Source organism: Rhododendron vialii, chromosome 4a (assembly GCF_030253575.1).
Source record: "Rhododendron vialii isolate Sample 1 chromosome 4a, ASM3025357v1".
Lineage (NCBI taxonomy): Eukaryota > Viridiplantae > Streptophyta > Magnoliopsida > Ericales > Ericaceae > Rhododendron > Rhododendron vialii.
In genome coordinates this window covers 31,685,037-31,708,321 of record NC_080560.1, presented here as the reverse complement: position 1 = coordinate 31,708,321, position 23,285 = coordinate 31,685,037, and the positions used below count along the sequence as shown (strand labels likewise).

The 23,285-nt window shown below is 43.9% G+C and overlaps 2 protein-coding genes across 3 annotated transcripts; one reads left to right on the top strand and one right to left on the bottom strand.

Moving 5' to 3' along the window:
- Positions 1-279: 279 nt before the first annotated feature.
- LOC131323909 (uncharacterized) lies at positions 280-2,422 on the bottom strand. The gene is made up of 2 exons (XM_058355746.1): positions 776-2,422; positions 280-678 (listed from the first exon to the last, which is right to left on the bottom strand). The coding sequence occupies exons 1-2, from the start codon at positions 2,420-2,422 to the stop codon at positions 433-435; spliced, it is 1,893 nt and encodes a 630-aa protein (XP_058211729.1). The 3' UTR covers positions 280-432.
- A 1,764-nt stretch (positions 2,423-4,186) lies between these two features.
- On the top strand, positions 4,187-22,137 carry LOC131323133 (thioredoxin-like protein AAED1, chloroplastic). Of its 2 annotated transcripts, none has more exons than XM_058354776.1 (9): positions 4,187-4,504; positions 5,422-5,563; positions 5,648-5,693; positions 19,365-19,424; positions 19,737-19,773; positions 19,968-20,047; positions 20,218-20,309; positions 21,313-21,373; positions 21,809-22,137. In XM_058354776.1, exons 1-9 carry the CDS (start codon positions 4,285-4,287, stop codon positions 21,866-21,868), a joined length of 798 nt encoding a protein of 265 aa, XP_058210759.1. In that variant the 5' UTR covers positions 4,187-4,284; the 3' UTR covers positions 21,869-22,137. The 2 variants fall into 2 exon arrangements, with proteins under 2 accessions (XP_058210759.1, XP_058210760.1); XM_058354777.1 differs by having other exon boundaries at positions 4,205-4,504; positions 19,971-20,047.
- Positions 22,138-23,285: the final 1,148 nt, after the last annotated feature.

Here is a 23,285-nt window from a genome sequence, read left to right as displayed (position 1 = left end):
CGCAAAAGTTGCCACATGGAAGCATTCATGAACAAAGTCTTCAGGCCTACTTTTGTCGGTTATAATTGCAGCCATTCCATGTGAACAGGGTATCCCACACACATCCCACTTGCCACAGGTGCATGTTCTCTCTCCTATGTCCATAACAAAACCCCTAAGTACAGTCAATATTTCAAAAGTTGTGCCCCCACTATAAATTACCTCACAATCCCCCATGTTATCACATGTTTTTTTGACCTTCTTCGCAATCTTCGGACATAGCTTACCATTCCACCCCTTGCACAGGTCACATCTATGTTGTAACCTTGTCATTAAGTATCTCCTAATAGTTTCAGCCATGGTAAGGATTGGTTGGTCTCTTGCATCTTTGATAGCTCGATTGAAAGCTTCACTTGTGTTATTATCCATTCTATTGCACTTAGCCCTTCCACTTTACATGCACCTAGCCCATGTTCTTGGCTCTTCCCTCATCAACCACTCATAGGCAGTCTCATCAATCTCTTTAATTTCTCTCATCTTCTCCTCAAACTCTTGGATTGTGTAAACTGATGCAGCCTGCCACATGAGGTCTTTCCACTCCTTCCCCTTGTACAACTTGTTGAAGTTTGAATACATGTGCCTAATGCAGTACCTATGTTCTACAGTAGGGTACTTTGCTGCAAATGTTTGAGTCAACCCCTAATAAGAAATCATGAAGTTAATTTAGATGACAAACATTTACGTAAACCAACAAGTATAGGTAAATATGGAATTCAACAAAGCAATTAACAAATACCTTTTGCCTGTCAGACATGAAGCACCAGCCCATTTCCTCTGGATTCCCAATTAAGTCCTCTAATAATCCCATGAACCAAGTCCAAGCATCTTTGGTTTCTGACTCCACAACAACAAAGGCCAAAGGGAAGCTCTGATTGTTGTCATCTCTTGCCACTGCATGCAGAAGTTGACCCCCAAATGGACCTTTCAGAAAACAAGCATCCAATCCAATGATTGGTCTGCAACCTGCTAGGAAACCCTTCACCTGTGCATCATAACTTATGAACATCCTCTGAAAAAATGGAACTTGTCCATCACAAGGTCTGTCCATCTTAATTTTAGCCATGCTACCTGGGTTCCGCCTTCTCACCGTCTCACAATAGTCCCACAACCTTTTGTATTGTTCAGTATGATCTCCCCGAATCTTTTCAAGTGCCTTTCTCTTTGCCCTATACACCTTATACTCTGAAACATTAATGAGCCACTCCCTCCTCACAATATTCTTCATTGATTTGACCTTAGTCTCCGGTGCATCATTTAGTTTGGCTAAGTACTTATTGGAAAGCCAAGAAGAAGTTGCATTATTATTTGTGTAGTTTCTAGTACAAGTATGTTGTTGCCAAATATTTTTTATCTGGAATGATTTCTCATCATACATGGGAGAGGCATGAAGTCTAAATCCATAATCAAATGCATATTTGACAGTCACCCTCGTAGATTCATTCTTCACGAATTTAAATGTGTACCCCTCCTTTATATGATATTCCCTCAACAATTTTCTAAACACCCTCACATTAGGAAACTTCATCCCTTCTATTAATTGGGGGTTCTTCATGCAAGAGTCTTTAAACTCACATAAAATAGGCTTTCCATCTTCACCTTCCTCAACCAACTCATTTTCATCACTATCAGAATCCCTCTCACCACATTCTGTTTGAAGGTTATAGGTACCTAGACCAACCAAGGCTATGTTCTCCTCTTCCTCTTCATCAGAAGACTCCTCTACCCCACTAAAAGAGTCACAAGAAGTTTCACTATCATCATTAGGCTGCCACTCACAGTCTGACTCACTATCCTCATCCATTTGAGCACCTACTCTTTCTCCGTCTTCATCTGCAGTCACACATTCATTACCTACTCCCTCCCCCTCTTCATCAACAACTGGTTCTTCTACGTGTTCAATTCCTTGTAATTCACCACCCCCCTGACCATTTCCTATTTCTAAACCACCTCCTAATTCAGTTATGGAGCTAGGGTCTGCATTAGTATTTCTATCTCTACCTATCACCTCCACCTCTGGCTCACGATCCTCGTCAGACTCTACCACATTGGGACAATCAACATATAGATCAATAACCATATACTTCTCACCAGAAGAATGCACTGCAAACATTTCAAGCATGTCATAATAAGATGTCAAGTTAACTAATCCATCATTCATGTCATGCATTGAAAGTTTATAATACACAGTTACTTGTTCCGTTACTCCATTACTATCTGTTAATCTGTACCCTATTTGCCTAATTATATCCATCAACTCATAAAAGCTGAAGGAATCTGGGTCTACCTTTGTTTCGGCAATAACCCTATTCAAGTATTCTGACTGTAAACCCCTGACAAGTCTACCACCTACACGCATGAGCAATGTGCACCTGAGGTCCACCATGATTTCTATGCGACAAATAACTTATATTAATAACGGGATAAGAACAATAGTTTACTCTACTATTAAAAGACAAGAATTTTTTATTCCCTGAACTTTATGAAGCCTTACTTTACTATATTAACAATAATATTCTAAGGCCTAAACCATAATTTTTTAAGCACCAGCCGTAATCCCTAATCCAAAGACAAGAATTATTTATTCCCTGAACTTTATGAAGCCTTACTTTACAATATTAACAATAATATTCTAAGGCCTAAACCATAATTTTTTAAGCACCAGCCGTAATCCCTAATCCCCAATATTTTAAAGCCATAATTTTATACCCTAACTTAATTAATGCACATCCAAGTCAATCAACAAGTATTTTATACCCTAGGTTAATTAAATAAATCAAAATTTCCCAACTTTTTAGGGTTTCGGTCTAATTTTTTAACCCCAATGTAATACCCAATTTCTTTAAGCCCTAATCTCAATTTTATAATCCCCATCTCATACTTTAGGGTTAAATATATAAAAAGTTAAAACATCCCTAAATTTTAAAGCCTAATCTCGGATCTCGGACTTGCAAAAAAATTACATAATTTGAAGATCCCTAAAACCCCCTAATTTTTAAGCCCTAATGTTGGATTTTTAGGGTAAACAATTTTAAAAAAACGAAAACCCCAAATTTTCAAATTTTAAAACCCTAATCTCGGATTTGGGACTTGCAAAAATGTAACATAATTCAAAGATCCCTAAACCCCCGTAATTTTTAAGCCATGGGTTCGGATTTTTAGGATAAACAATTTAAAAAATACGAAAACCCCCAAACCCCCAGATTTCCCAGATTTTTTAGTCGTAAAAACCTCGTACAAAATCATATAAAGAAGGCTATAAAGAACTTACAAACAGGTAGAACTTGTACTTGAGAAAATGACTTCAAAATGATGAACGAAGTTTGTCGATTCGTAATGAACCCTAGAACCAAGGGATTTTTTCTGTTTGCAGGTTTTTGCTATTCATGTTGATTGGATGAGAGGTGGGAGATGGGTTGGATGGGTTCTGGTGTTTTGGTCGGAAGAGATTGGTTAGAAGAGAGCGACAGCGAGATAGAGAGAGGCAGAGATGGGAAATGTCGGTTTTTTTTTTCTCCAGATGAGAGATGGAGATGAGATGGGAAATGTTGGTCGTTTTACTAGTGTTCTAGTATATTGTTTTAAAAAAAAGAGGGTATGTTGGTCTTTTTACTTTTGTTCCATTCATTTTCTGAACGGAAAATGGGGGCGGGGTGAAGTTGCTCGAAATTGGTAGTTAAGGGGGTGAAGTTGCACGAATTTTAACTTAAGGGGGTGAAGTTGCAAAAAAATGATAGTTTAAGGGGTCTTTTTGCAATTAAGCCTATCTAAAAAATCAAATCTTGTTTCTAAAATAGACGGCTTGATTTTGTCAATACTCAGCCTCATTGAAACATTAATAGATATCTAAAAATCAAATCTTGTTTCTAAAATAGACGGCTTGATTTTGTCGATACCTTTTAACGTTGAACTGCCCATCAAACCAAAATTCAACTTTCGATATATCTATTGATGATCGATTAAGTTGATTTTTGTGTTTGAGTAAACTATTCTATGACCTTTACAAGGTGAACGTTTCAGATGAACAACATATGCACAATGAAACTCACAATAGCTATAGCGAAAACTAAATGTTTAGAGCCGGCGGTGAAAAGAATTTAATTCAAAAACTAAACAAAGTTTCAATGTTGCCACGTGTAACTTTTAGCTTCCCTCACTTCTCTTCTTCCCCAATTCCAATTGTTGCATCTTCCTCTTCCTTCTGCTCGTTGTTCTCTCTCCCACTACATTTGTTATTTTAGCCCTCCCATGGCGATTTCTCTCTCCACAACTTTTCCCTCCAACACCACCACATTCCAACCAACCAAACTCCCCCCCTATCACCGCTCTTCATCCAATATAGTAGGAGTATACTACGATAACCATAATCTCAGTTTCTCTCTCCTCACCAAGTCTTTGATCAGAAACATCAATCGCTCATCGCCTCACCACCCAAAAATCGCAGCTTCCGCAGTCTCTGGCTCTCCGGGCAAGTTCCCGTTACTCCTCTCTCCTGTATGTCTACATACTTATGTAGTGTGTAATGTTCTAAAAGGCGCTAGTCTCTAGTTGGACAGTCGGCCACCTTCGAGGCCTAGTGATCGGCGATTAATGGGTCCATAGCAATTAGTAATCGGCGATTAATCGGAAAATAATAATTAGTCGGTTCCAACTCTGTTCAATTTCTCCCAAGTTAAAACAATAGTGCATCTGAACTCGTAATTTGTTACGTTTGTCTGATAGACAAATAGATTTTACTCATTTGGCCGGTTTGTTCCACCTCCACGGGACTAATGGTGAAGTGATTTTTTTTTTGGGCTAATGGTGTCAAGTTTATGCGCATCTAAACTAATTCTAGACTAATTTGGGCACCAATTCCACCCTCCACTTGTGAAAAATCCATTTAAAGTCGGGGCATAGTCCTTGTATGGACAGGCTAGATAGCACCAGACAGGAACCTGAGACCTTTGGAGGGAGCAAATCCTTGAATTCCAAGTCTGAGGACATAATCACTAGGCCAACCCCTTCAGGTTAGTAGAGAGATGATATACAATCTCTTTAAATATATATCCCACTGGATTGAAAGTAATTGGACTATTGATGGTCCACACCAATGGTATTATATGTCACACGTTTTTGCGGGGTTTTATATTTGAGGCATTTTTAATCCGCATTGTTAATATTATAACTCAACAACAGATATTTGGTCACTTTGAATATTTAATTCCATACGACATTCGTACCCCTCAAACAATCGGGCCCTTGAAGTAGTAAATGAAAAAGGAGTGACTAACCGGTATTGTGTAAAGAAAAATACAGTACCTAGATTGCTACCCAACAGGTTTACGTCAAAATTCCAACCTAAGAAGAATGTGAATGTGAATTGTGCTGCTTGATGTGGAACAGGATTTGCTTCTTCTGAGGTGAGCGAAGATGCAACAAGCTTATTGGATAGAGTAACAGTGTTTGATTTGAACGGGCAGGGTATACCGATTGCTGATTTGTGGAAAGAGAGGAAAGCTATTGTTGCATTTGCTCGCCATTTTGGGTACTTATAACTGAATTTATATAATGTGTGGTGTAAAAGCTGATCAATCATATAAACGGTTTTGTTTGTATTTCTGATTTGCAGATGTGTTCTTTGTCGCAAACGTGCTGATTATCTTGCTGCTAAAAAGGTAACGATGTACTGCAATCCCACTCATGTTGGAAATTTTGCTTTATCTTTGTTCTAATTTTTCCCTAAAATTTGAAATCCTGTTTTAGTTCATCAAGTACGGTAAAGTGTTTTGTGTGTGTGTGTGTGGGCGTTGGCTGTTAGCAATATCAGGATCTTTCAAGTTCTAATTTTATATAGATAGGTGATTGATTCTTTTCCATGTCGATTAAGCTTATAAAGAAGTGTATTGTGGTGTTCATATTATATTTTTTGGTTTCCGTGGTTAACCATTCCTGTTACAAATTATGTTAGATAATGAAGGAGATAGTTTGATTGGCTGTCCATGTACCAATTTCCAGTTTGGAAAATTTTCTGTGACATAAAATAATACATAAATTCAAAATAAAAGTGCGTACAAATACGCAGAGTATTCTTCTTGTAATAACTACGAAGGCTTAGGTGGAATTTATCAGAATGTTCTGTAAGCTTTGGCATCTCCACTTGATTTTTAGATGCACCATTGCGTGGGAAGACAACCCTAATCATTTTTTTGTGGGTGAATCAGAATCATGCCAAGATTCTATCCTCTTGATGATTAGCTCTTTATTTTCTCAGTTTTAGAGTAGTAAAATCTAAACTTACATTCCTAAATTTGATTGGAGAATTTTTTTTTGCGAACTTAGTTCGTCAAAAACTTGTCAGCTTGAAAACCTGCACTGGTTTACTGCATGGCCGCGTGAAATTCCAGTCTTTCACGCAGCCATTACGCATGGCACTATTTAATATGCCTTCTTAGAACATATGCAAACATTTAAGGGCTCAACTTTTCTTGTCTACATTGGCAATTGTTGCATTGTACTGTCAAATTGTAGAGTCAAAAGTTAATATGCTTATTTGGTCCAAGAGTAGTATTACCACTAGCAAATGAGACACTCTGATGTCTCAAAAGCTGCATCCTTGTTATATGTCTGCAAACCTACCTCCACTTAATCCACCACTGACACGTTTATGAAAAGTTTCATACAATACACTTTTGCTCTCCAATTTTCTCATACTTAGGGCACCTCCAACCCATATTTTGGAGGAAAAGCATCTCCAACCCACCCTCTATTTTTTCCTCCATTTTAGAGGGGGGAATTTGATACTCCAGATATAGAGTATAAAAAAATTATAAAGCATGTTCTCCGATTCACTATTCACATCTATCAAGCCTATTTAATTCACCAAAAGTCTATATGGACATTATTTATATTTCATAAACTTAGTATCATCCAAAATATATCCGCAATACCTTTAATATATATCGAACGAAAATTTTGAATTTTTACAATTTGAATTTTGGAGGGAACATGTTGAATGTTTGAGATATGGAGTAAATTTTTCAGAAAATGTAGTATGGGGGTTGGAATTGGCTTGAGTAGCGTATCCTTCAAAACTACTCTTTCTATAAGATATATTATTTTGATTCTTTGATACACTGAAATAGAAATTAAGATAATGTGGGGGTGTGATTTCTTCGTGATCCTTCTGGTGCGGCTACCTCCGAATATGGAACCGTGAATGCTAACGCCGGCCTTGATATACCAGCAGAACCGGAGGGGGGTGTTCCTCCGGGAAGAAGCTCCGATGAATAAATCAGTAGATGGAGAGAGGGAGAAGTTTAGTAAGAACAATATGTTGAAAAGAGAGAAGTGCTGTTCAAGACCAGATTAGGGATCCCCGCTCTCAGTGGTCATGCTTCTCTATTTATAGGCAAAGAGATGAAGTGCTGAGCAAGTTGGTCATACTTTCCACGTGTCACGTTCTGCTCGGTTGGCGCCTTCTAGCAGGGCCATTTAATGAACACCACTTCCCTAGTCTTTCAGAGCCACATGGGTTGACGTCAGAAAGGTCACATCGTTTAGAGATGTCACCTCGAATGTCAGAGAAGACAGCTTACTTATCAGTAGATATTTATGGAAGGTTCCACAATCGTCTAAGCTCGGCGGGACCCACTTCCGCCATACGAATTATCCGAGCGTAGGATATCCCGACCGAAGAAAACCCTAGCCGAACAAACGGAAGTTCGTATCTGTGCGCTTGATAAGACCCCGAGCGAACTCATGTGTCGTACGTTCGGATACAACTTATAATCGTTCGGTGAAGTACTCGTGGTTCCGTCTATCCTTCGGGTAACTATTGGCAAGTTTGGCCGATGCCCAAACTTATTTACAGGTGAACTGTGATAGCTTTGATGATGGGTCAAACAACGTGTGAACCCTCATTCCCCCTTTTTGGACCTTGTGACCCTTCGGATATTTCGGCCCGCTACAATAGCCCCTCAACTCCTTCTTTGCTTGCTCGGAAATGAAAGAGGAGTTGAATAAGAATCTGGCCGAACGAAGACATAAATCCGAAGGACGATCGACCGGATGAACCGTAGAAGTCGAACGAACAGAAATGCTTGGAACGCTTCGATATGTGCGCGCAGCTTTCAATAAATGCTTCTGTAACCGTCGATTTGAATCGATGCCAGGTGTCACGATTTCATTGGGTGGTGGTACGGCACGCTTCACACCTGCCACGCGTCCTTCATCGAGCGGCACATCAGTCTCCCGCCCAAATCCAACGGTCAGGGTGAGAAACCGCTTCGAATTCTGTACTCAGTATAAAAGGGGCAAGGGGAGGAGAGAGAAAATCACTTTCTCTCTCATTCTCGATCGTGTCTCTGTTCAAACACTGTTTCAGACCAAAAATCGCCAGAAATCTGCAGATTTGAAGGTTTTGATCACAGATTTCTCTTGATTTCTAAGGTATTTCTCAAGTTCTTTCATCCGTTGGTATGATTTGTGTGTTTTTTGAGTGCTTTTGCCCCTTTTTGTTGGCTTTTTCTTTTTGTTTGGACTGAAACGATCGCCTGATGACCCAGGTGTTCATGTGTTCTTTCGAACATGTGAACACCTTCAAATCGTGTTCTTCCGAACACGTGAACACCTTCAGATGTGAGGTTTTTTCAAAGGGGCAGTCTTTAAGAAGCTTTACAAGCTCTGTTAAGCTTCTCAATCTCTGTTTCCCCATTGGAAACGCGTAGGGTTCCCCATCGTTTCCCCGAGCGGCATAGGTCCTTCCTTCAAAATTTCTTCCGAAGGGATATCGCTCGGGAAATAACCGAGCAGAGTTGGGATCTCCCCTAACGACACAGACACCGAACGTAGGCACTTAGATTCCTGGCCATGCAAATCGCTAACGGTCTTATCCCATGCACTTATTTGTTTCTAGGTATGGAGTCTGCAAAGGCAACTTCTTCGGGCGAATCTTATCGGTTGGTGGATTTCGAAGATTCGGATTTTGGTAGATCCGATCCAGGGTTAGCCGAAGCTATAAGAGATTTCGCCCGGAACTACCGAACGGGGTCAAGCGGAAGGATCCCCGAGGGTGTAGAAGGAATCGACTACCCCGCTATGGTGGTTCCTTTCCGAACAGTGGGGCCGGACCCCGATATTATAGATATAGGCGAGTCGTCATCCGGAAGTCCTCATGACGAAATGGAAGAGGAAGAAGGAGCCGAAGGAGCCGACGAAACCGAGTCGGGACCAGGGACTCCACTCGTTTCGTCAAGCCGAGCGGGAGAAGGAGCAGGATTTGTCGGTGAATCCTCGTCACATCCGCCGAAGGCGAAGAGGAAGATCGTCCCAATGGATCCCGATGTGATTCCTGACCGAACGGGGAAGGACCCCTGCCCTTATTTGGAATGCTTCCAAGATAAGAAGAGCCTGGACACCTTTCGAGCCGTTTACGACATCCCCGACGACGTTATCATTACACCAGTCCGAGGGAACCGAATAAGATACAGTGACGAGCACGTCACCGTCCCCTTGATGGCAATCACAGAAGGGGGCCTTCGGTTCCCGATGCACAGAGTTTTGAGAGAGATACTTCATCGTTTCAATCTCACTCCGTGCCAGCTGAGGGTCAACTCCTACCGCATCATTCACTCGGTAATCGTCCTTGCCGAGGTGAAGATGTTTCGACTAGAAGCCTTTCACTTTTTTGAAAATTATATGGTGTCGAGAAATGTTAGGTACTCTCGGTACTACCTCTGCTCCCGGAGGAAGATGCAAAAGATCATTCCCGAGGGCATGTACGACTCGGAGAAATGGGCCTCCGATTACGTCGAGGTTCGGGGCAACTTCCAGTTCCCCGAACAAGAGTATGGCCAATTCGAAATAGCCACACGAAGGGGAACGCCGAGTAAGAGCACTTGTCCGTTATTTCAGATGTTTATCCCTTCTGTTGCTCTGATTTCACTTGTCAATTTTAGCTGACGATTTCATGATTTTCTTCGGCAGATACTACCAAGCTTAACAAGGTACTGTTAAGGACGGCCAAAGGTTGCGGTCTTGCCGACTCCCTGCTCACTATCCCAGCGGAGGAGAGAGACGCCCCAACAATCCTCAAATATAAAGCTACATACGGCGGTCGGATCCGACGAAAGGTAACTGATGAGCCCGAGCAGTCCGAGGACATCCCACAAGAGCTTCAATCGAGCTTCGACAAACCCCTCCGAGGGTCAATCCGACTTCCGACCGAAGAAGAACCTTTCCTTGAACAAGAAGTTATGCCTCCGAGAAATATCAAGGAAGTTCTCCAGAAGAATCTGGAAGAAAAAGAGAGGGAGAAGGCCCAACTACTGAAGGTCGGAACCGCAGCCGCTTCGGGCTCGGCGCCGAGCAAGAAAGCCCCACCTCCCCCACCCTCCAAAAAACGACCACTGAGTGCCCCTCTCTCCCCGAAGGAACCACCTGCGAGTAAGAAGACGAGGGCGGCTTCGAAGGGAAAGGGCCAAGAAGTGGAGCACCCGAAGGAAGCCGCCGCAGAAGGAGAAGGGAGGGTCACTGCCTTGGACCTTGACACCCCATGGGTGCCAAGCTTCATCACACCTGGCAAGAAACAGGTTCTCAAATCGGACAGCCTGAGGGAGGACCCCTCTCTGGCTTTCACTCTCCACTCGGGGCTAGCTTTGCCGAGGGATGTACAGAGTCCCCCTTCTCTGAAAGCAGCCCTGAGTGAATACTACTATCACGTTGGAAGGGTAAGTAAATTCTCTCATACTTGCAATGGTTTTTTTTTTTTTTTGCACAAATGCCTTATTTCGTCGGAATGACTTTCATTTTGCTTTGTTTACAGGCCACCCAGTCCATAATGAGTGCCCAACTTCATCTCACCGAGTATGACAAGAAGTCAAAACTGCAAAAGCAGTCGGTGGAATACAACAAGGCCCTGGCCGAGGAGTACAAGAAGGGCTTGGAGCAATCCGAGCTCGTGAGGCAAAGCCTCGAGGTCCAGGTTGCTAATCAAGACGACCTCATCAAGGGGTTGCAGAAGTCTGCCGAGCAAACCAGAGCCGAAGGCAAAGATGAGGGGCTGGCTGAGGGGAGAGCCTTGGGGAGAGAAGAAATGAAGAAGGAGATGGAGAAAGAGATGCTGGGGAAGTACGAGAAAGGATATGCCTAGGCCGAAGAAGATGTGACCGATCAAATCCTTGAAGTGCAAGATGAGATCAAGGAGGGCCAGCACAAAGAGAGCTTTATGCTCGGCTACAATAGGGGTCTTGACGACGCAGGCGTTGAGGCTGACGACGAGAGGAGGAGTTTGGTGGAAATACCACCCTTCGCCCTTGCCGAAGTTGCAGCAGAGGAGACAACAGCTGACGCTGCCGACTCGACCACCCTACCAGCCCCAGCCGACGCTCCAACCCTACCAGCCCCTGCCGACGCTGCAGCAGATTAAATTTGTTCTTGTGTAGTTTTTGTTTTTTTTGTTTTTGAATTTTTTTTTTTTGAATATGGTTGGCTCCGAACAATGAGAACCCTGTCAACCAGTGGATGTAACTAAAACATGTTGGAGAATTTCTTTTTGAATGACAATCCTCTATTCGTTCGGTATGGATGTTGTTTCCAAGTGTATAAATATTTGCCAAGTCTTTTTATTCGGTATATACATCATAACTCAGAAATTTTCGAAGTCTTTTCATTCGGAAGGACTGTTTATGTGATTTTGAAGTCACTAAGAGATGAAATCAGGTTTACCCATATAGTAGCCCCCTGCCCTATTGTATTACTGGATGAATAGAATAAGGCAATAGGATGGGAAAATTGAACCGAAAAAGTGATCATGGGTTTCGAGAGTTTCACCCGAACAAACAAATGGCTTCGAGAATTTAAACCAAACAATCAAATTAGCATGGGCTTCGAGAATTGCACCCGAACAAACGAATTATCATGGGCTTCGAGAATTTCACCCGAACAAACAAATTAGCATGGGCTTCGAGAATTGCACCCGAACAAACGAATTATCATGGGTTTCGAAAATTTCACCCGAACAAACAAATTAGCATGGGCTTCGAGAATTGCACCCGAACAAAAGATGTTACCGGGGCTAGATGAAATCCCCCCTGTACAAGAATAAAAATAAAGCAGAAGCGGTCAAATGGGGAATGCCGACACTAGCCATGGAATTTTCTTAGTTTTTGAGCATTCCATGGATTGGCGATTGGCGTTCCATCCATCTTAGCAAGCTTATAGACACCGTGCCCAATCTTCTCCACTACTCGGTAAGGGCCTTCATAGGGATCCTTTAGCTTGGTTAACTTTGCCGCTTCGGTAACCATCCGAAGGACTAAGTCCCCGACGTTGAAAGGTCGAGCACGAACATTGCGGTTGTAGCCCCTTGCAACTTCTTGCTGGTACGCGGCGTGCTGAAGGTTAGCATTGTCACGTAGTTCTTCGGCTAAGTCTAACGCGGCACCCACAAGAGCATTGTTGTCTACAGGGTTAAAATTCTCCGTCCGGGCTGTAGGAATCATAGTAGATAAAGGGAGGACAGCCTCCATACCGTAGGCCATAGCAAACGGAGTACGGCCAGTGGACTGCCGAGGTGTTGTTCGATAGGCCCACAAGACGTGTGGAAGCTCTTCCACCCACTTACCGAGCTTCTGATCCAGACGGCGCTTCAGCCCCCGAGTGATTGTCTTGGTCGATGCTTCGGCTTGTCCATTACCTTGAGGATATGCCACCGAGGAATTTTGGATGGTGATGTGGCGCTTCGCATAAAAAGCTTTGAGAGCGGAGGCAACAAATTGGGAGCCATTATCAGAAAGAATGGCGTACGGCACGCCGAACCTGGAGATGATGTGCTTCCAAATAAAGCGTTCCACGTCCCCGGCGGTGGTCTTGATCATGGGGGAAGCCTTTACCCACTTGGTGAACAAATCTGTGGCAGTGAGCATGTACTCAAATCCTCCTGGCGCCTTCGGCATCTTGCCAACTATGTCAAAAGCCCAAACCGCGAACGGCCACGGACTGGTGATTATCTTAAGGGGACATGCAGGTTGGTGGATGAGAGATGCTTGCTTTTGGCACCGAACACAGAGCTTCACGTATTCTTCGGATTGTTTGATCATCTTCGGCCACCAATAGCCTTGTGTCAGGGCACGCAGTGCCAGGGACCGTCCTCCTGAGTGAGCCCCACAGCTACCCGAATGAAGTTCCTCCAGAACGGCTGGCACAAGGTCGTCGTGGACGACACGCAGATCGGGGCCAGTGAAAGTTCGTCGGTAGAGATTGTCGTTCGATCCCAGGAAAAAATTGGCGGCTCGGCAACGGATTTTGTACGCTTCGCGCTTGTTCGTCGGTAGCACTTGCTTCTTTAGGTAAGCAACCACAGAATCCAGCTGGCTTGGGCCGAGGGTGATGGCCATAACCTGTTCACACGGTTTTTCAAAGCTTGGTTTGGGGACCTCGTCAAAGGTGATGGTGCGACTGCCCGAGGTCTTGTAGACTGAAGCAAGACCTGCAAGGGCGTCAGCATGGGCGTTATGCTCCCGAGCGATCCACTCCACTTCTACACGTCCAAATCTTCCGAACAAAGCTAAGACGTGGCTCATGTAAGCATTCATACGTTGATCCTTTGCTTGATAATCATCGTTTAAATGCCCCACAATGAGCTGAGAGTCACAAAAGACATGAACCGAATCTGCATCCAGCCGAAGAGCAAGTTGGAGGCTTGCAATTAGAGCTTCATATTCCGCCTCGTTGTTCGTCGCCGTGTACCCAATCGAAACCACGCTTTCATGAACAGTCCCGCTGGGTGACACAAGGACGATGCCTGCACCAGCTCCATGAACATTAGAAGCTCCATCGACGGTCAGTCGCCAAGCGTCGCCGGAGAAGAGCTTCCATTGTCGTTTGGGTTTCTTACGCCCGAGGGAATACCGAGCACGTAATGGTTCGGTACGACAGCTGGACGGCCCTTCCAAAACCTCTTCTTCTTGAATCCGAGCTTCTTCAGCGGCAGTTTCCAGGGCATTGGCCTCGTCTTGTAAGCCGGGAGTGAGTTCGGCAAAGAAGTTGGCCAGGACTTGCCCTTTGATAGCTGTCCGAGGCTCGAATTGGATGTCGAAGTTGGCCAAGTCTTGAGAGAACTTCAAAATCCGGCTCGACGTGTCCGTTTTCCGAAGAACAGCTTTGAGAGGAAACTCAGTGAGGACCACAATCCTATGGGATTGAAAGTAGGGCAAGAGGCTCGTTTTAGCAGAAACGAGAGCCAATGCTAACTTTTCCATAGGCAGATACCTCGTCTGAGAATCCGTCATCGTTTTACTGGAATAGAAGATCGGTTGATGGTCCATCCCCTCTCTCCGAACAAGAACCGCGCTCGTTGCATGGTCGGAAACAGCAAGGTAAAGATATAGATCTTCATCGGGCAGGGGTTTGACGAGCAAAGGAGCGTGAGATAGGTATTGCTTTAAAGACTGCAGAGCCTGCTCGCACTCCTCTGTCCATACAAATTTGCGTCGGCTTGTTGTGATTGCTCGGAAGAATGGGCGGCAGAGATCGCTCGAACGTCGAATGAAACGGTTCAAGGCAGCAACCATCCCTGTGAGCCGCTGTACCTCTTTAATTGTCGTCGGAGCTCGGAGCCTCTGCATAGCCAAAATTTGGGTAGGGTCAGCTTCGATTCCTCGGCGACTCACCATGTACCCTAGGAATTTCCCCGAGCTAACTCCGAACGCACACTTCTCGGCATTGAGACGTAGCTTCCTATGTTTTAGAACAGCAAAGACCTCTCCCAGATCTCGAAGGTGATCCCGAGCGAATATGCTTCTGCAAACCAAATCGTCAATATAAGCTTCTACTTTTACGCCGAGCATGCCAGGAAACATCTTCGTGATGGAGCGCTGGAAGGTGGCGCCTGCATTCTTCAGGCCGAACGGGACAACCTTGTAGCAGAAAGTTCCCCGAGGCGAGATGAAGGCCGTTTTTTCTTGATCTTCCGGATCCAAAGCTATTTGATGGTAGCCCCGATACGCGTCCATGAAGCTCAAGCGCTCACATCCTGCCGTTGCATCTACCATCTGCTCAATCCGAGGAAGTGGAAATCGATCCATAGGGCAGGCATCATTGAGGTTCGTGTAATCGACACAAACCCTTAGTTTCCCATTTTTCTTCGGGACTACCACTGGGTTGGCAAGCCAGGTGGGGTATAGCACTTCCCGAATGACGCCAGCTTCCAACAGTTGATTCACCTTAGCTATCACAGCTTCGGTATGTGCGGCCGACGAGCGTCGGACTGTTTGCACAACCGGTCGCCTATTCGGATCTACATTCAATGAGTGCATGGCGAACGAAGGGTCCACGCCTGGCATGTCTTGTGGAGTCCAAGCAAAGACCTCTATGTTTCTCATTAGGAATTGATACATCTCCTCACGTTCGTCCATGCTTAATGAACTCCCGATCAAAAAATATCTTCCTTCTTCCCCAGGAATGGAAAAACGTATTAGCTCCTCGGTTGACCGTTGTTCGGCAGGTACACCAACATCCTCAATCACTGGGATAGGAGCGGCAGCCACGCATTGTACCTCCATGCAGCTCTGTTTGTTCGTTACAGTGCTGATGTAGCATTTCTTGGATTGGATTTGATCGCCTCGCAGGCTCTCCTGTCGTCCGTTCCATCCGACGAATTTTACCACCTGGTGATACGTTGAAGCAACCGCTTGCATTTCGTGTAGCTAGGTTCGGCCAAGAATGACGTTGTACGGACTTGGCGAAGCGACCACCACAAATTCAATCTCCAGGATGCGTGATCCAGCTCGCACAGGGAGGGTAATCAGGCCGAGTGGCCATACCGGGGCTCTCGTAAAACTGACAAGGGGAGTTGACGCCGTCCGAAGTTGAGCGGGAGATAATCCGAGGCTCTGATAAGTGGAGAAAAACATGACATCGGCCGAGCTTCCCTGATCTATCAATACCCGTTGTACGGTTGATTTTTCAATAGCAACAGTGACAACGAGGGCATCTGCATGTGGAAGTTGCACTCCTTTTAAGTCGTTGGAAGAAAAAGTTATGGTGCCGCCGAAGCTCGGATCTTCCCACTTTCGCTTTCCCGAAGCGCCCACGTTGCAGACTGATACAGAGGCGACAGCCCTGTCAATTTCTGAACGAAGTTCGGCCGCCTTCCCTTCGGATACTAGCCCTTGTATTACGCTTACGAGATTGCCAACAAGAGGGGGAGGTGGAGGAAGTGGATTTTGCCGAACGTCGATCCACTGATTGAGGTGATCGGCAGCTGCTAGCTCTTCTAGATACCTTTTGAAAGGTGGGCATTGCGTGGTGTAGTGGCCACGTTCCTTATGATACGTGCACATCCCTGGTCTGCTTCCGACGGTGCCCAAGAGTACCGTTGGCCAAACAAAGAACGGCAATTTGCCAATGATGTTAAGAAGTTTATAGATAGGTTTAGTGAATACCGTACGTTCGGCGACGTACTCGTCCGGTCGGGGTTCTCTTTTCGTTTGTGTCCAGGATTGTGGCTGAGGGTGCTGCGGGGGTCGGCCCTTGTTGTTCGACTTATTCGATGCCTGGCCCGAGCTACCCAGGCTTCCTTGCCCTTGGCGAACGTTCGATACCTGCTTCTTTGGCCCTATCGTCTTGGCAGGTTCAGCCTTTGACGTGTGTCGCTCGGCCATTGCTTCTTCGTGAACGCAATCCTTCTCGATTATTGTCATGAGCTCTCCCATTGTCTTAGGTGGATTTCGTGAGAGGTCACGAAATATTGCCGAGGTTGGATCCAACCCGTTCATGAAAGACTCGGTTGCTGCTCCTTGATCACAGTCGGGAATAAGGTTATAGACCTCCCAGTAACGCTCGGTATAAAGCCTTAGCATTTCTCCCGTAGCTCTCCGCATGTTCACCAGCATCGATAATGTCTTTGGTTGAATGTTGCTGGTAACGAAGCGTTTGCTAAACTCCAATTCTAGCTCGTTGAAGCAAGAAATGGATTTGGGCTTCAACTGATTGTACCATAACATGATCGGTTCACTGAGAGTGAGCGGGAAGATTTTACACATAAGGGCGTCAGAAAAGTTATGGAGGCTCATGGTTTGCCTGAAACGACAAACGAACGTGACTGCGTCTTCTTTTGCCTCATAACGCTTCAGCTTCGGCATGACGAATCTGTCTGGCGGCCGCTCTTGTTGAATAGCATCCACGAAGGGGGAAGCCTTTGCCTTCCCGAGCTTGGAATTGTCTTCGGCTGCGACCTGCGGGACAACAGGGGGAAGAACATTAGTATGCCGCTCCGGAGTCTTTCTTTTTTCCCGCCGATGGTGCCGACGGTGCTCCTCTTTTTCCCTTGGTCGTGGAGCAGCTAACATTAAGGGCGCATGTGCCTCCCTCAAGCTCGTCAATGGAGCGTTCCGAGGTTGAAGAGCCGGGTCGATGGGTTGATACACGGTTGGCAAGCCTGTGAATTGATTGTAAAGGATAATCGTATTATCGTGCTCCGAACGGTTTCCTCGGCTTTCGGATCGGTGGCGACTGCCAGAGTTTGCCGAATGCCTTCCGTCATGTCGTTCGAAATCGTGTCTCAATCGAACCGAATATTCCCGGTTGCTGCTGCTGCGTACTTGCCGAGGTGGATTGTTTAAATCCACGGGCCTCTTCCCACTCCTTGGAATCAATTGTCGTTCGGAATGATGTTGCGTTCGGACGGTCGCGCCTCTTCCGTTAGTTCCAGTTGTTGAGCCCGTGGCCGAGGATCGAGTACTTTCGGCACGAATAATGCTCGTCAGCCGAGGTTGTGGAGCGCCTTGGTCAAGACGCTCAAAGACAGTCCGTCGCTCGGGAACGGCGATTTCGGCTGTTTGATCTGGGCGAGATGGTCTGCCCTGTTTGCGGTTCTTCTTCGATCGGCTGGGCTCGGCTGGATGTGCGTTTGCAGGGGTTACGGTCAACCCTCCGTCTCGCTCCTCTAGCCGTTGTTGCAGCATGGTAATAACCGCTGCCTGACGTTTTTGTTCGGCCAAGGCGATATCCAACTCGGTCGGTGGAAAAGAAAGTTGGCGGGCTACGTGTGGAACCGCCCTAGCCGTTTGACGGGGCTCAAGGTTGATAGATCCGTAGCCCTCCAACCCAAGGGTAAAGTTCTCTGGGCCCGGAGGTGAGAGATGTTGGGCCATTTGTTCCGTGCAAATACGAAGAACAAACAGGATCTGAGATGAACACAGGCCCTCAACTGATTATGAACGCGAAGAACACAAAAAACACCCCGAAAGTTGTTTTCAATCCCCAGCAGAGTCGCCAATTGTGGGGGTGTGATTTCTTCGTGATCCTTCTGGTGCGGCTACCTCCGAATATGGAACCGTGAATGCTAACGCCGGCCTTGATATACCTGCAGAACCGGAGGGGGGTGTTCCTCTGGGAAGAAGCTCCGATGAATAAATCAGTAGATGGAGAGAGGGAGAAGTTTAGTAAGAACAATATGTTGGAAAGAGAGAAGTGCTGTTCAAGACCAGATTAGGGATCCCCGCTCTCAGTGGTCATGCTTCTCTATTTATAGGCAAAGAGATGAAGTGCTGAGCAAGTTGGTCATACTTTCCACGTGTCACGTTCTGCTCGGTTGGCGCCTTCTAGCAGGGCCATTTAATGAACACCACTTCCCTAGTCTTTCAGAGCCACATGGGTTGACATCAGAAAGGTCACATCGTTCAGAGATGTCACCTCGAATGTCAGAGAAGACAGCTTACTTATCAGTAGATATTTATGGAAGGTTCCACAATCGTCTAAGCTCGGCGGGACCCACTTCCGCCATACGAATTATCCGAGCGTAGGATATCCCGACCGAAGAAAACCCTAGCCGAACAAACGGAAGTTCGTATCTGTGCGCTTGATAAGACCCCGAGCGAACTCATGTGTCGTACGTTCGGATACAGCTTATAATCGTTCGGTGAAGTACTCGTGGTTCCGTCTATCCTTCGGGTAACTATTGGCAAGTTTGGCCGATGCCCAAACTTATTTACAGGTGAACTGTGATAGCTTTGATGATGGGTCAAACAACGTGTGAACCCTCATTCCCCTTTTTTGGACCTTGTGACCCTTCGGATATTTTGGCCCCCTACAGATAAAAATGGAGTATTTGATTGTAGATGCTCTTAGACATGAGCAGCAGGGGCCTCCATTTATTCTATTAGAGTTGATCTCACTACCTTGGTTTGTAGATAAGGAAAATGCCCTTTGCATTTCGTTGCTTGAGGAGGATAGATCCCACACTCACAAGTATACCAACTGAAAAGACTGTAGCATGAGAATTTAGTTTCCGTTGTAGGAAATGAGTCATTTTGGGATTAACATAGAAATGCTTATTTTGTAAACAGGACGTAATGGATGCAGCTGGTGTGGCACTTGTTTTAATTGGACCGGGTAGCGTAGATCAGGTATGTGCTTAATATGCTTATGAAGCTTGCAGCAGTAACTTGTTGATGCATTAGTGGTTGGTTATGCTTTTTAGTCAGATGTAATTGTGTATTGATAAACGTATTTTAGATCCTCTCTTTTTTAACACGGAATGGTAAGAGAGTAATTCTACTTACCACCTCCACTAGGCAATATTTTAGATGCTCTCTTTAAGTCAATCTATCATGGAATTTCTGTGAGATGTATAACTTATGGCATCAAAGTTGGTCATGAGAATGATATTTTGTTTTTGTTAAATTAGTCGATGACTATTGCAATTTCTTTTAATATAGGCTAAAGCATTCTCTGAGCAAACAAAATTCAAAGGAGGTATGTTTCATAAAGCACGAACAGTGAAATCTTCTATTTCCTGGCTATGAGTCCATCGACCGGAAACAAAACTAGATGGAACTTGCTTGTAATCACATGAGTTGGCAAACAGTGCTTCGCTTCTCAAAACCGGGTTATATTGTTAATTGTGGAATTTTCTTGGAGAATAATACTGGTTTTATTTTTGGTCGTAGAAGTGTATGCAGATCCCAGCTACTCATCATATGAGGCGTTGAGATTTGTTTCTGGGGTATCAACTACATTTACTCCTGGGGTACGTAAGAGATCTTGTGCATTGTAAATCTTCCTGTGTATCCATTTATAAATCAGTACTAATATTAATTCTTGAATTCCAAAGAAATAAATAAATTTGTGAATTTGGTGGGAAAATAGGATATTGTACCGCAATGAGGTTCATTCATCTTTCCTTTTTAAACATTCTAGGCGGGTCTGAAGATTATAGAGGCATACATGGAAGGTTACCGACAAGACTGGGCACTTTCATTCGAAAAGGACACCAGGACAAGAGGCGGCTGGTATTTGAACCATTTACTGAATATGTTATATGATTTGAGTCAGTAGTCATCACACTGCAGAATTGTGATTTTAACCTTACCAATATTGCTAAACAAGTACTTTTTATAGGCCAAATTTTCTAGTACTCAAGTATTATGAATGACTGTTCAAAAAACAAAAAATGTTATGAACTTGTAGAAGAGGCAGAGAAAAAACTTTTGTTAGAACAGAGAAGTAAATGAGTAAAAAGTGGCAAACAAATCTAAAGGACACAAAATTAAGGGAGGCTTTGTTGACTACTACTTGCTCTGATCTTTGTGGTATTCAAAAGAGGATGATAGCGAAACCTTAGACCTCCAAACAGAAACAGCAGACACAGTTTGTCTGTAATATAATTGGCTCAATGGGATGCTTCCGCGCCACGGCTCTTGGAATTTCTGCCTTTTGACTTGTAAACTAAGAACCATAGTATTAAATTGGTTTTCCATGTGATATCAATTATTTTGAGGATACCAACTTAACTGAATTTTCCACAAAAAGGTTTCTACTGATTAAGTGAGCATAACTATGTGGTGCTTAAACTGTGATCCTCATCTCAACCCTTCATGGTTGCAATGCCTAAAAAAGCATACATGCAATAATAATAACAATGCAATTGAACTAGGTTGGACAAAAAAAATGCAAGAATCTGACTGGTGGTTGGGCATTGATTTTTAACTGTTTCCGTAAGTTTGAAAAGGATATAGATTTTTGGGTGCATGCCAACAAAATGAAAGCTAAAACTTCTGGGTAGCAGCAGTTGTGGCAATAAGCTGAACAACAAGAGATTCTTGATATCTCTAATTACTCATTGCTGAACAAAGTGATGCATAGATGCAGAATCATCAACGCACTTGTAATCACCCATGTTTGTTTGGTTATTTTTTCTGGGGGGGAGGGGGGTTATAGTATTTGATGTTTATGCTTTTATGAACATTTCGTAAACAGACATGAAATGCTCAACTTTTCTGGTTATTTTTTCAGGCAACAAGGTGGAATCATTGTTGCTGGTCCTGGGAAAAGTAACATCTCATACATCCACAAGGTTAGTACCCCACCATTTTTCTGTTTTCTTTTCCCTTCATCTTTTCCTCTTTGGAATGCGTTAGCCTTATAATGATAAACTGATACGGCTGTGCTCACTTATAAGCTCCGACTCAAAACGAGCATTAGTCAGAAAGCATGTATCCTTTAAAGAGCACAAGCCAGTCGATGATTCTTTTCCCTTGTGATGCAAACCAAATCAAAGGATAGATTCACAAGAGAGATAAATCTCAAAATGGGATACAAGGAGCAAAAGTTCTCTATATTCTTTTATCAATACATTAAAAAAAACTATCTAATGAGCTCTCTAGACTCCTATTTATAGACCCTCTACTACAAAGGACTCAAAAAAACATACATACCCTTAAACCTACTGCATCACCTTGGGTCATATTCACATAATGCTATCATCCTTACACTGTTGATTGTATTACAGGATAAAGAAGCGGGAGATGATCCAGCTATAGAAGATATATTGCAAGCGTGTTGCTCCTAGTGTACCAGACAAAGTGTGCCTTCAACTGTCCGTATAATAACACACTTCAACTGTCCGTATAATAACACTAGCATGTATATTTTTTTTTGTTATAGCTAATATTATTTGCATGCACCCTAATTTAAACAATTAGAAGGTAGTTGTTGTTCCATAGCCCTTTATTTTGTAATGTAAATATATATAGCATCTTCTGGGTTCGGGGATGTTCGCGTTTGTCCCTAAGGGAAGCAGATTGTTATTTGGAAATTTTAACAGTATATTGAGCCTTACCAATTCTTTCCGCTTGGAAAATCTAATCTCAGTAACATGGACGGGCTTTTTTCAAGGGGTGAAATAGCTAGTTGCAGCTTATGAGTCAAAAAAGACATAAATAAGAACTAACAAGTACAGTATCTGGAAGCTGGGGAGAATAATTTTTTTTGTTGTTTCTTTGTTGCAACTTATGGGGGGTTCTGTAACTATGATGAAGTGTTTGTTGAGCTTGATGTAGGACAGATTTGGAATTGGTCTAAATATGATCAGACACAAGAACAAGAAAAATGGCTGTTTTTTTGGGCTGTGAACAGTCGATGAGAAGAAGAAGAATTTTAAGAAGATAGATCTAGGTCTCACACCTAAGTTACCAAAGGCAAGGCATTGCATCTAAGGCCTCTTTAGCATCACAGCAAAGAATGGGATTGCATCACACAATCATAAAAGCTTAAAGCTAAATCTACATTCATTCAATCATGATTTGCCATAAGGCTTACAACCTCATTTATACCACTTTCAACTTCACTCTAGAACTCCCCAAAATAAATAACCTTTAACCAACTTTATGCTCTCAAAGACACATTGAACGTAGATTCCTTGACTGCATTAATGACATGGAAAAACTTAATGACTCTTTGTTCAATTAATTGTCTCTTTGATTACATTTAACATTAATGACATGAAAAAACCAAATGACTATTTGATCAACTAATTAACTGTAAAGCCATCATGGTGGTAGCCCAGTTGGCACAGGTGATGGGGCTTAAGTGCCTCTCCCTCCATGTGCACTCGGGTTCGAGCCCCTCCAGTTGCAAAAAAATATATGAGCTGGAGGGACGCATGGAGGGCCCTGTGCCAGCTGTGCGCCTAGGTGGTGTTGTGGTGACGGTCTGTTCTCCCGGACAGTAGTTATGGCTCTAACCGGACATTCCACAGCGGGTTGGGAGCCCCTATGGTCACGCCCAAGGGGGTTGCTACGCCGGTCGCCCCCTCCTACCCATTTTGATTATCAAAAAAAAAAAACTAATTAACTGTAAAGACTTTGACTAGAATTTAAAGAGACATTTTGACTTGACTAGAATCAAAATGACGCTTCTAAGAATCCAACCCATGTCTAACCAATATTCCAAGTTGTCCCTATTCATTCCACATGTGCCAAATTAAG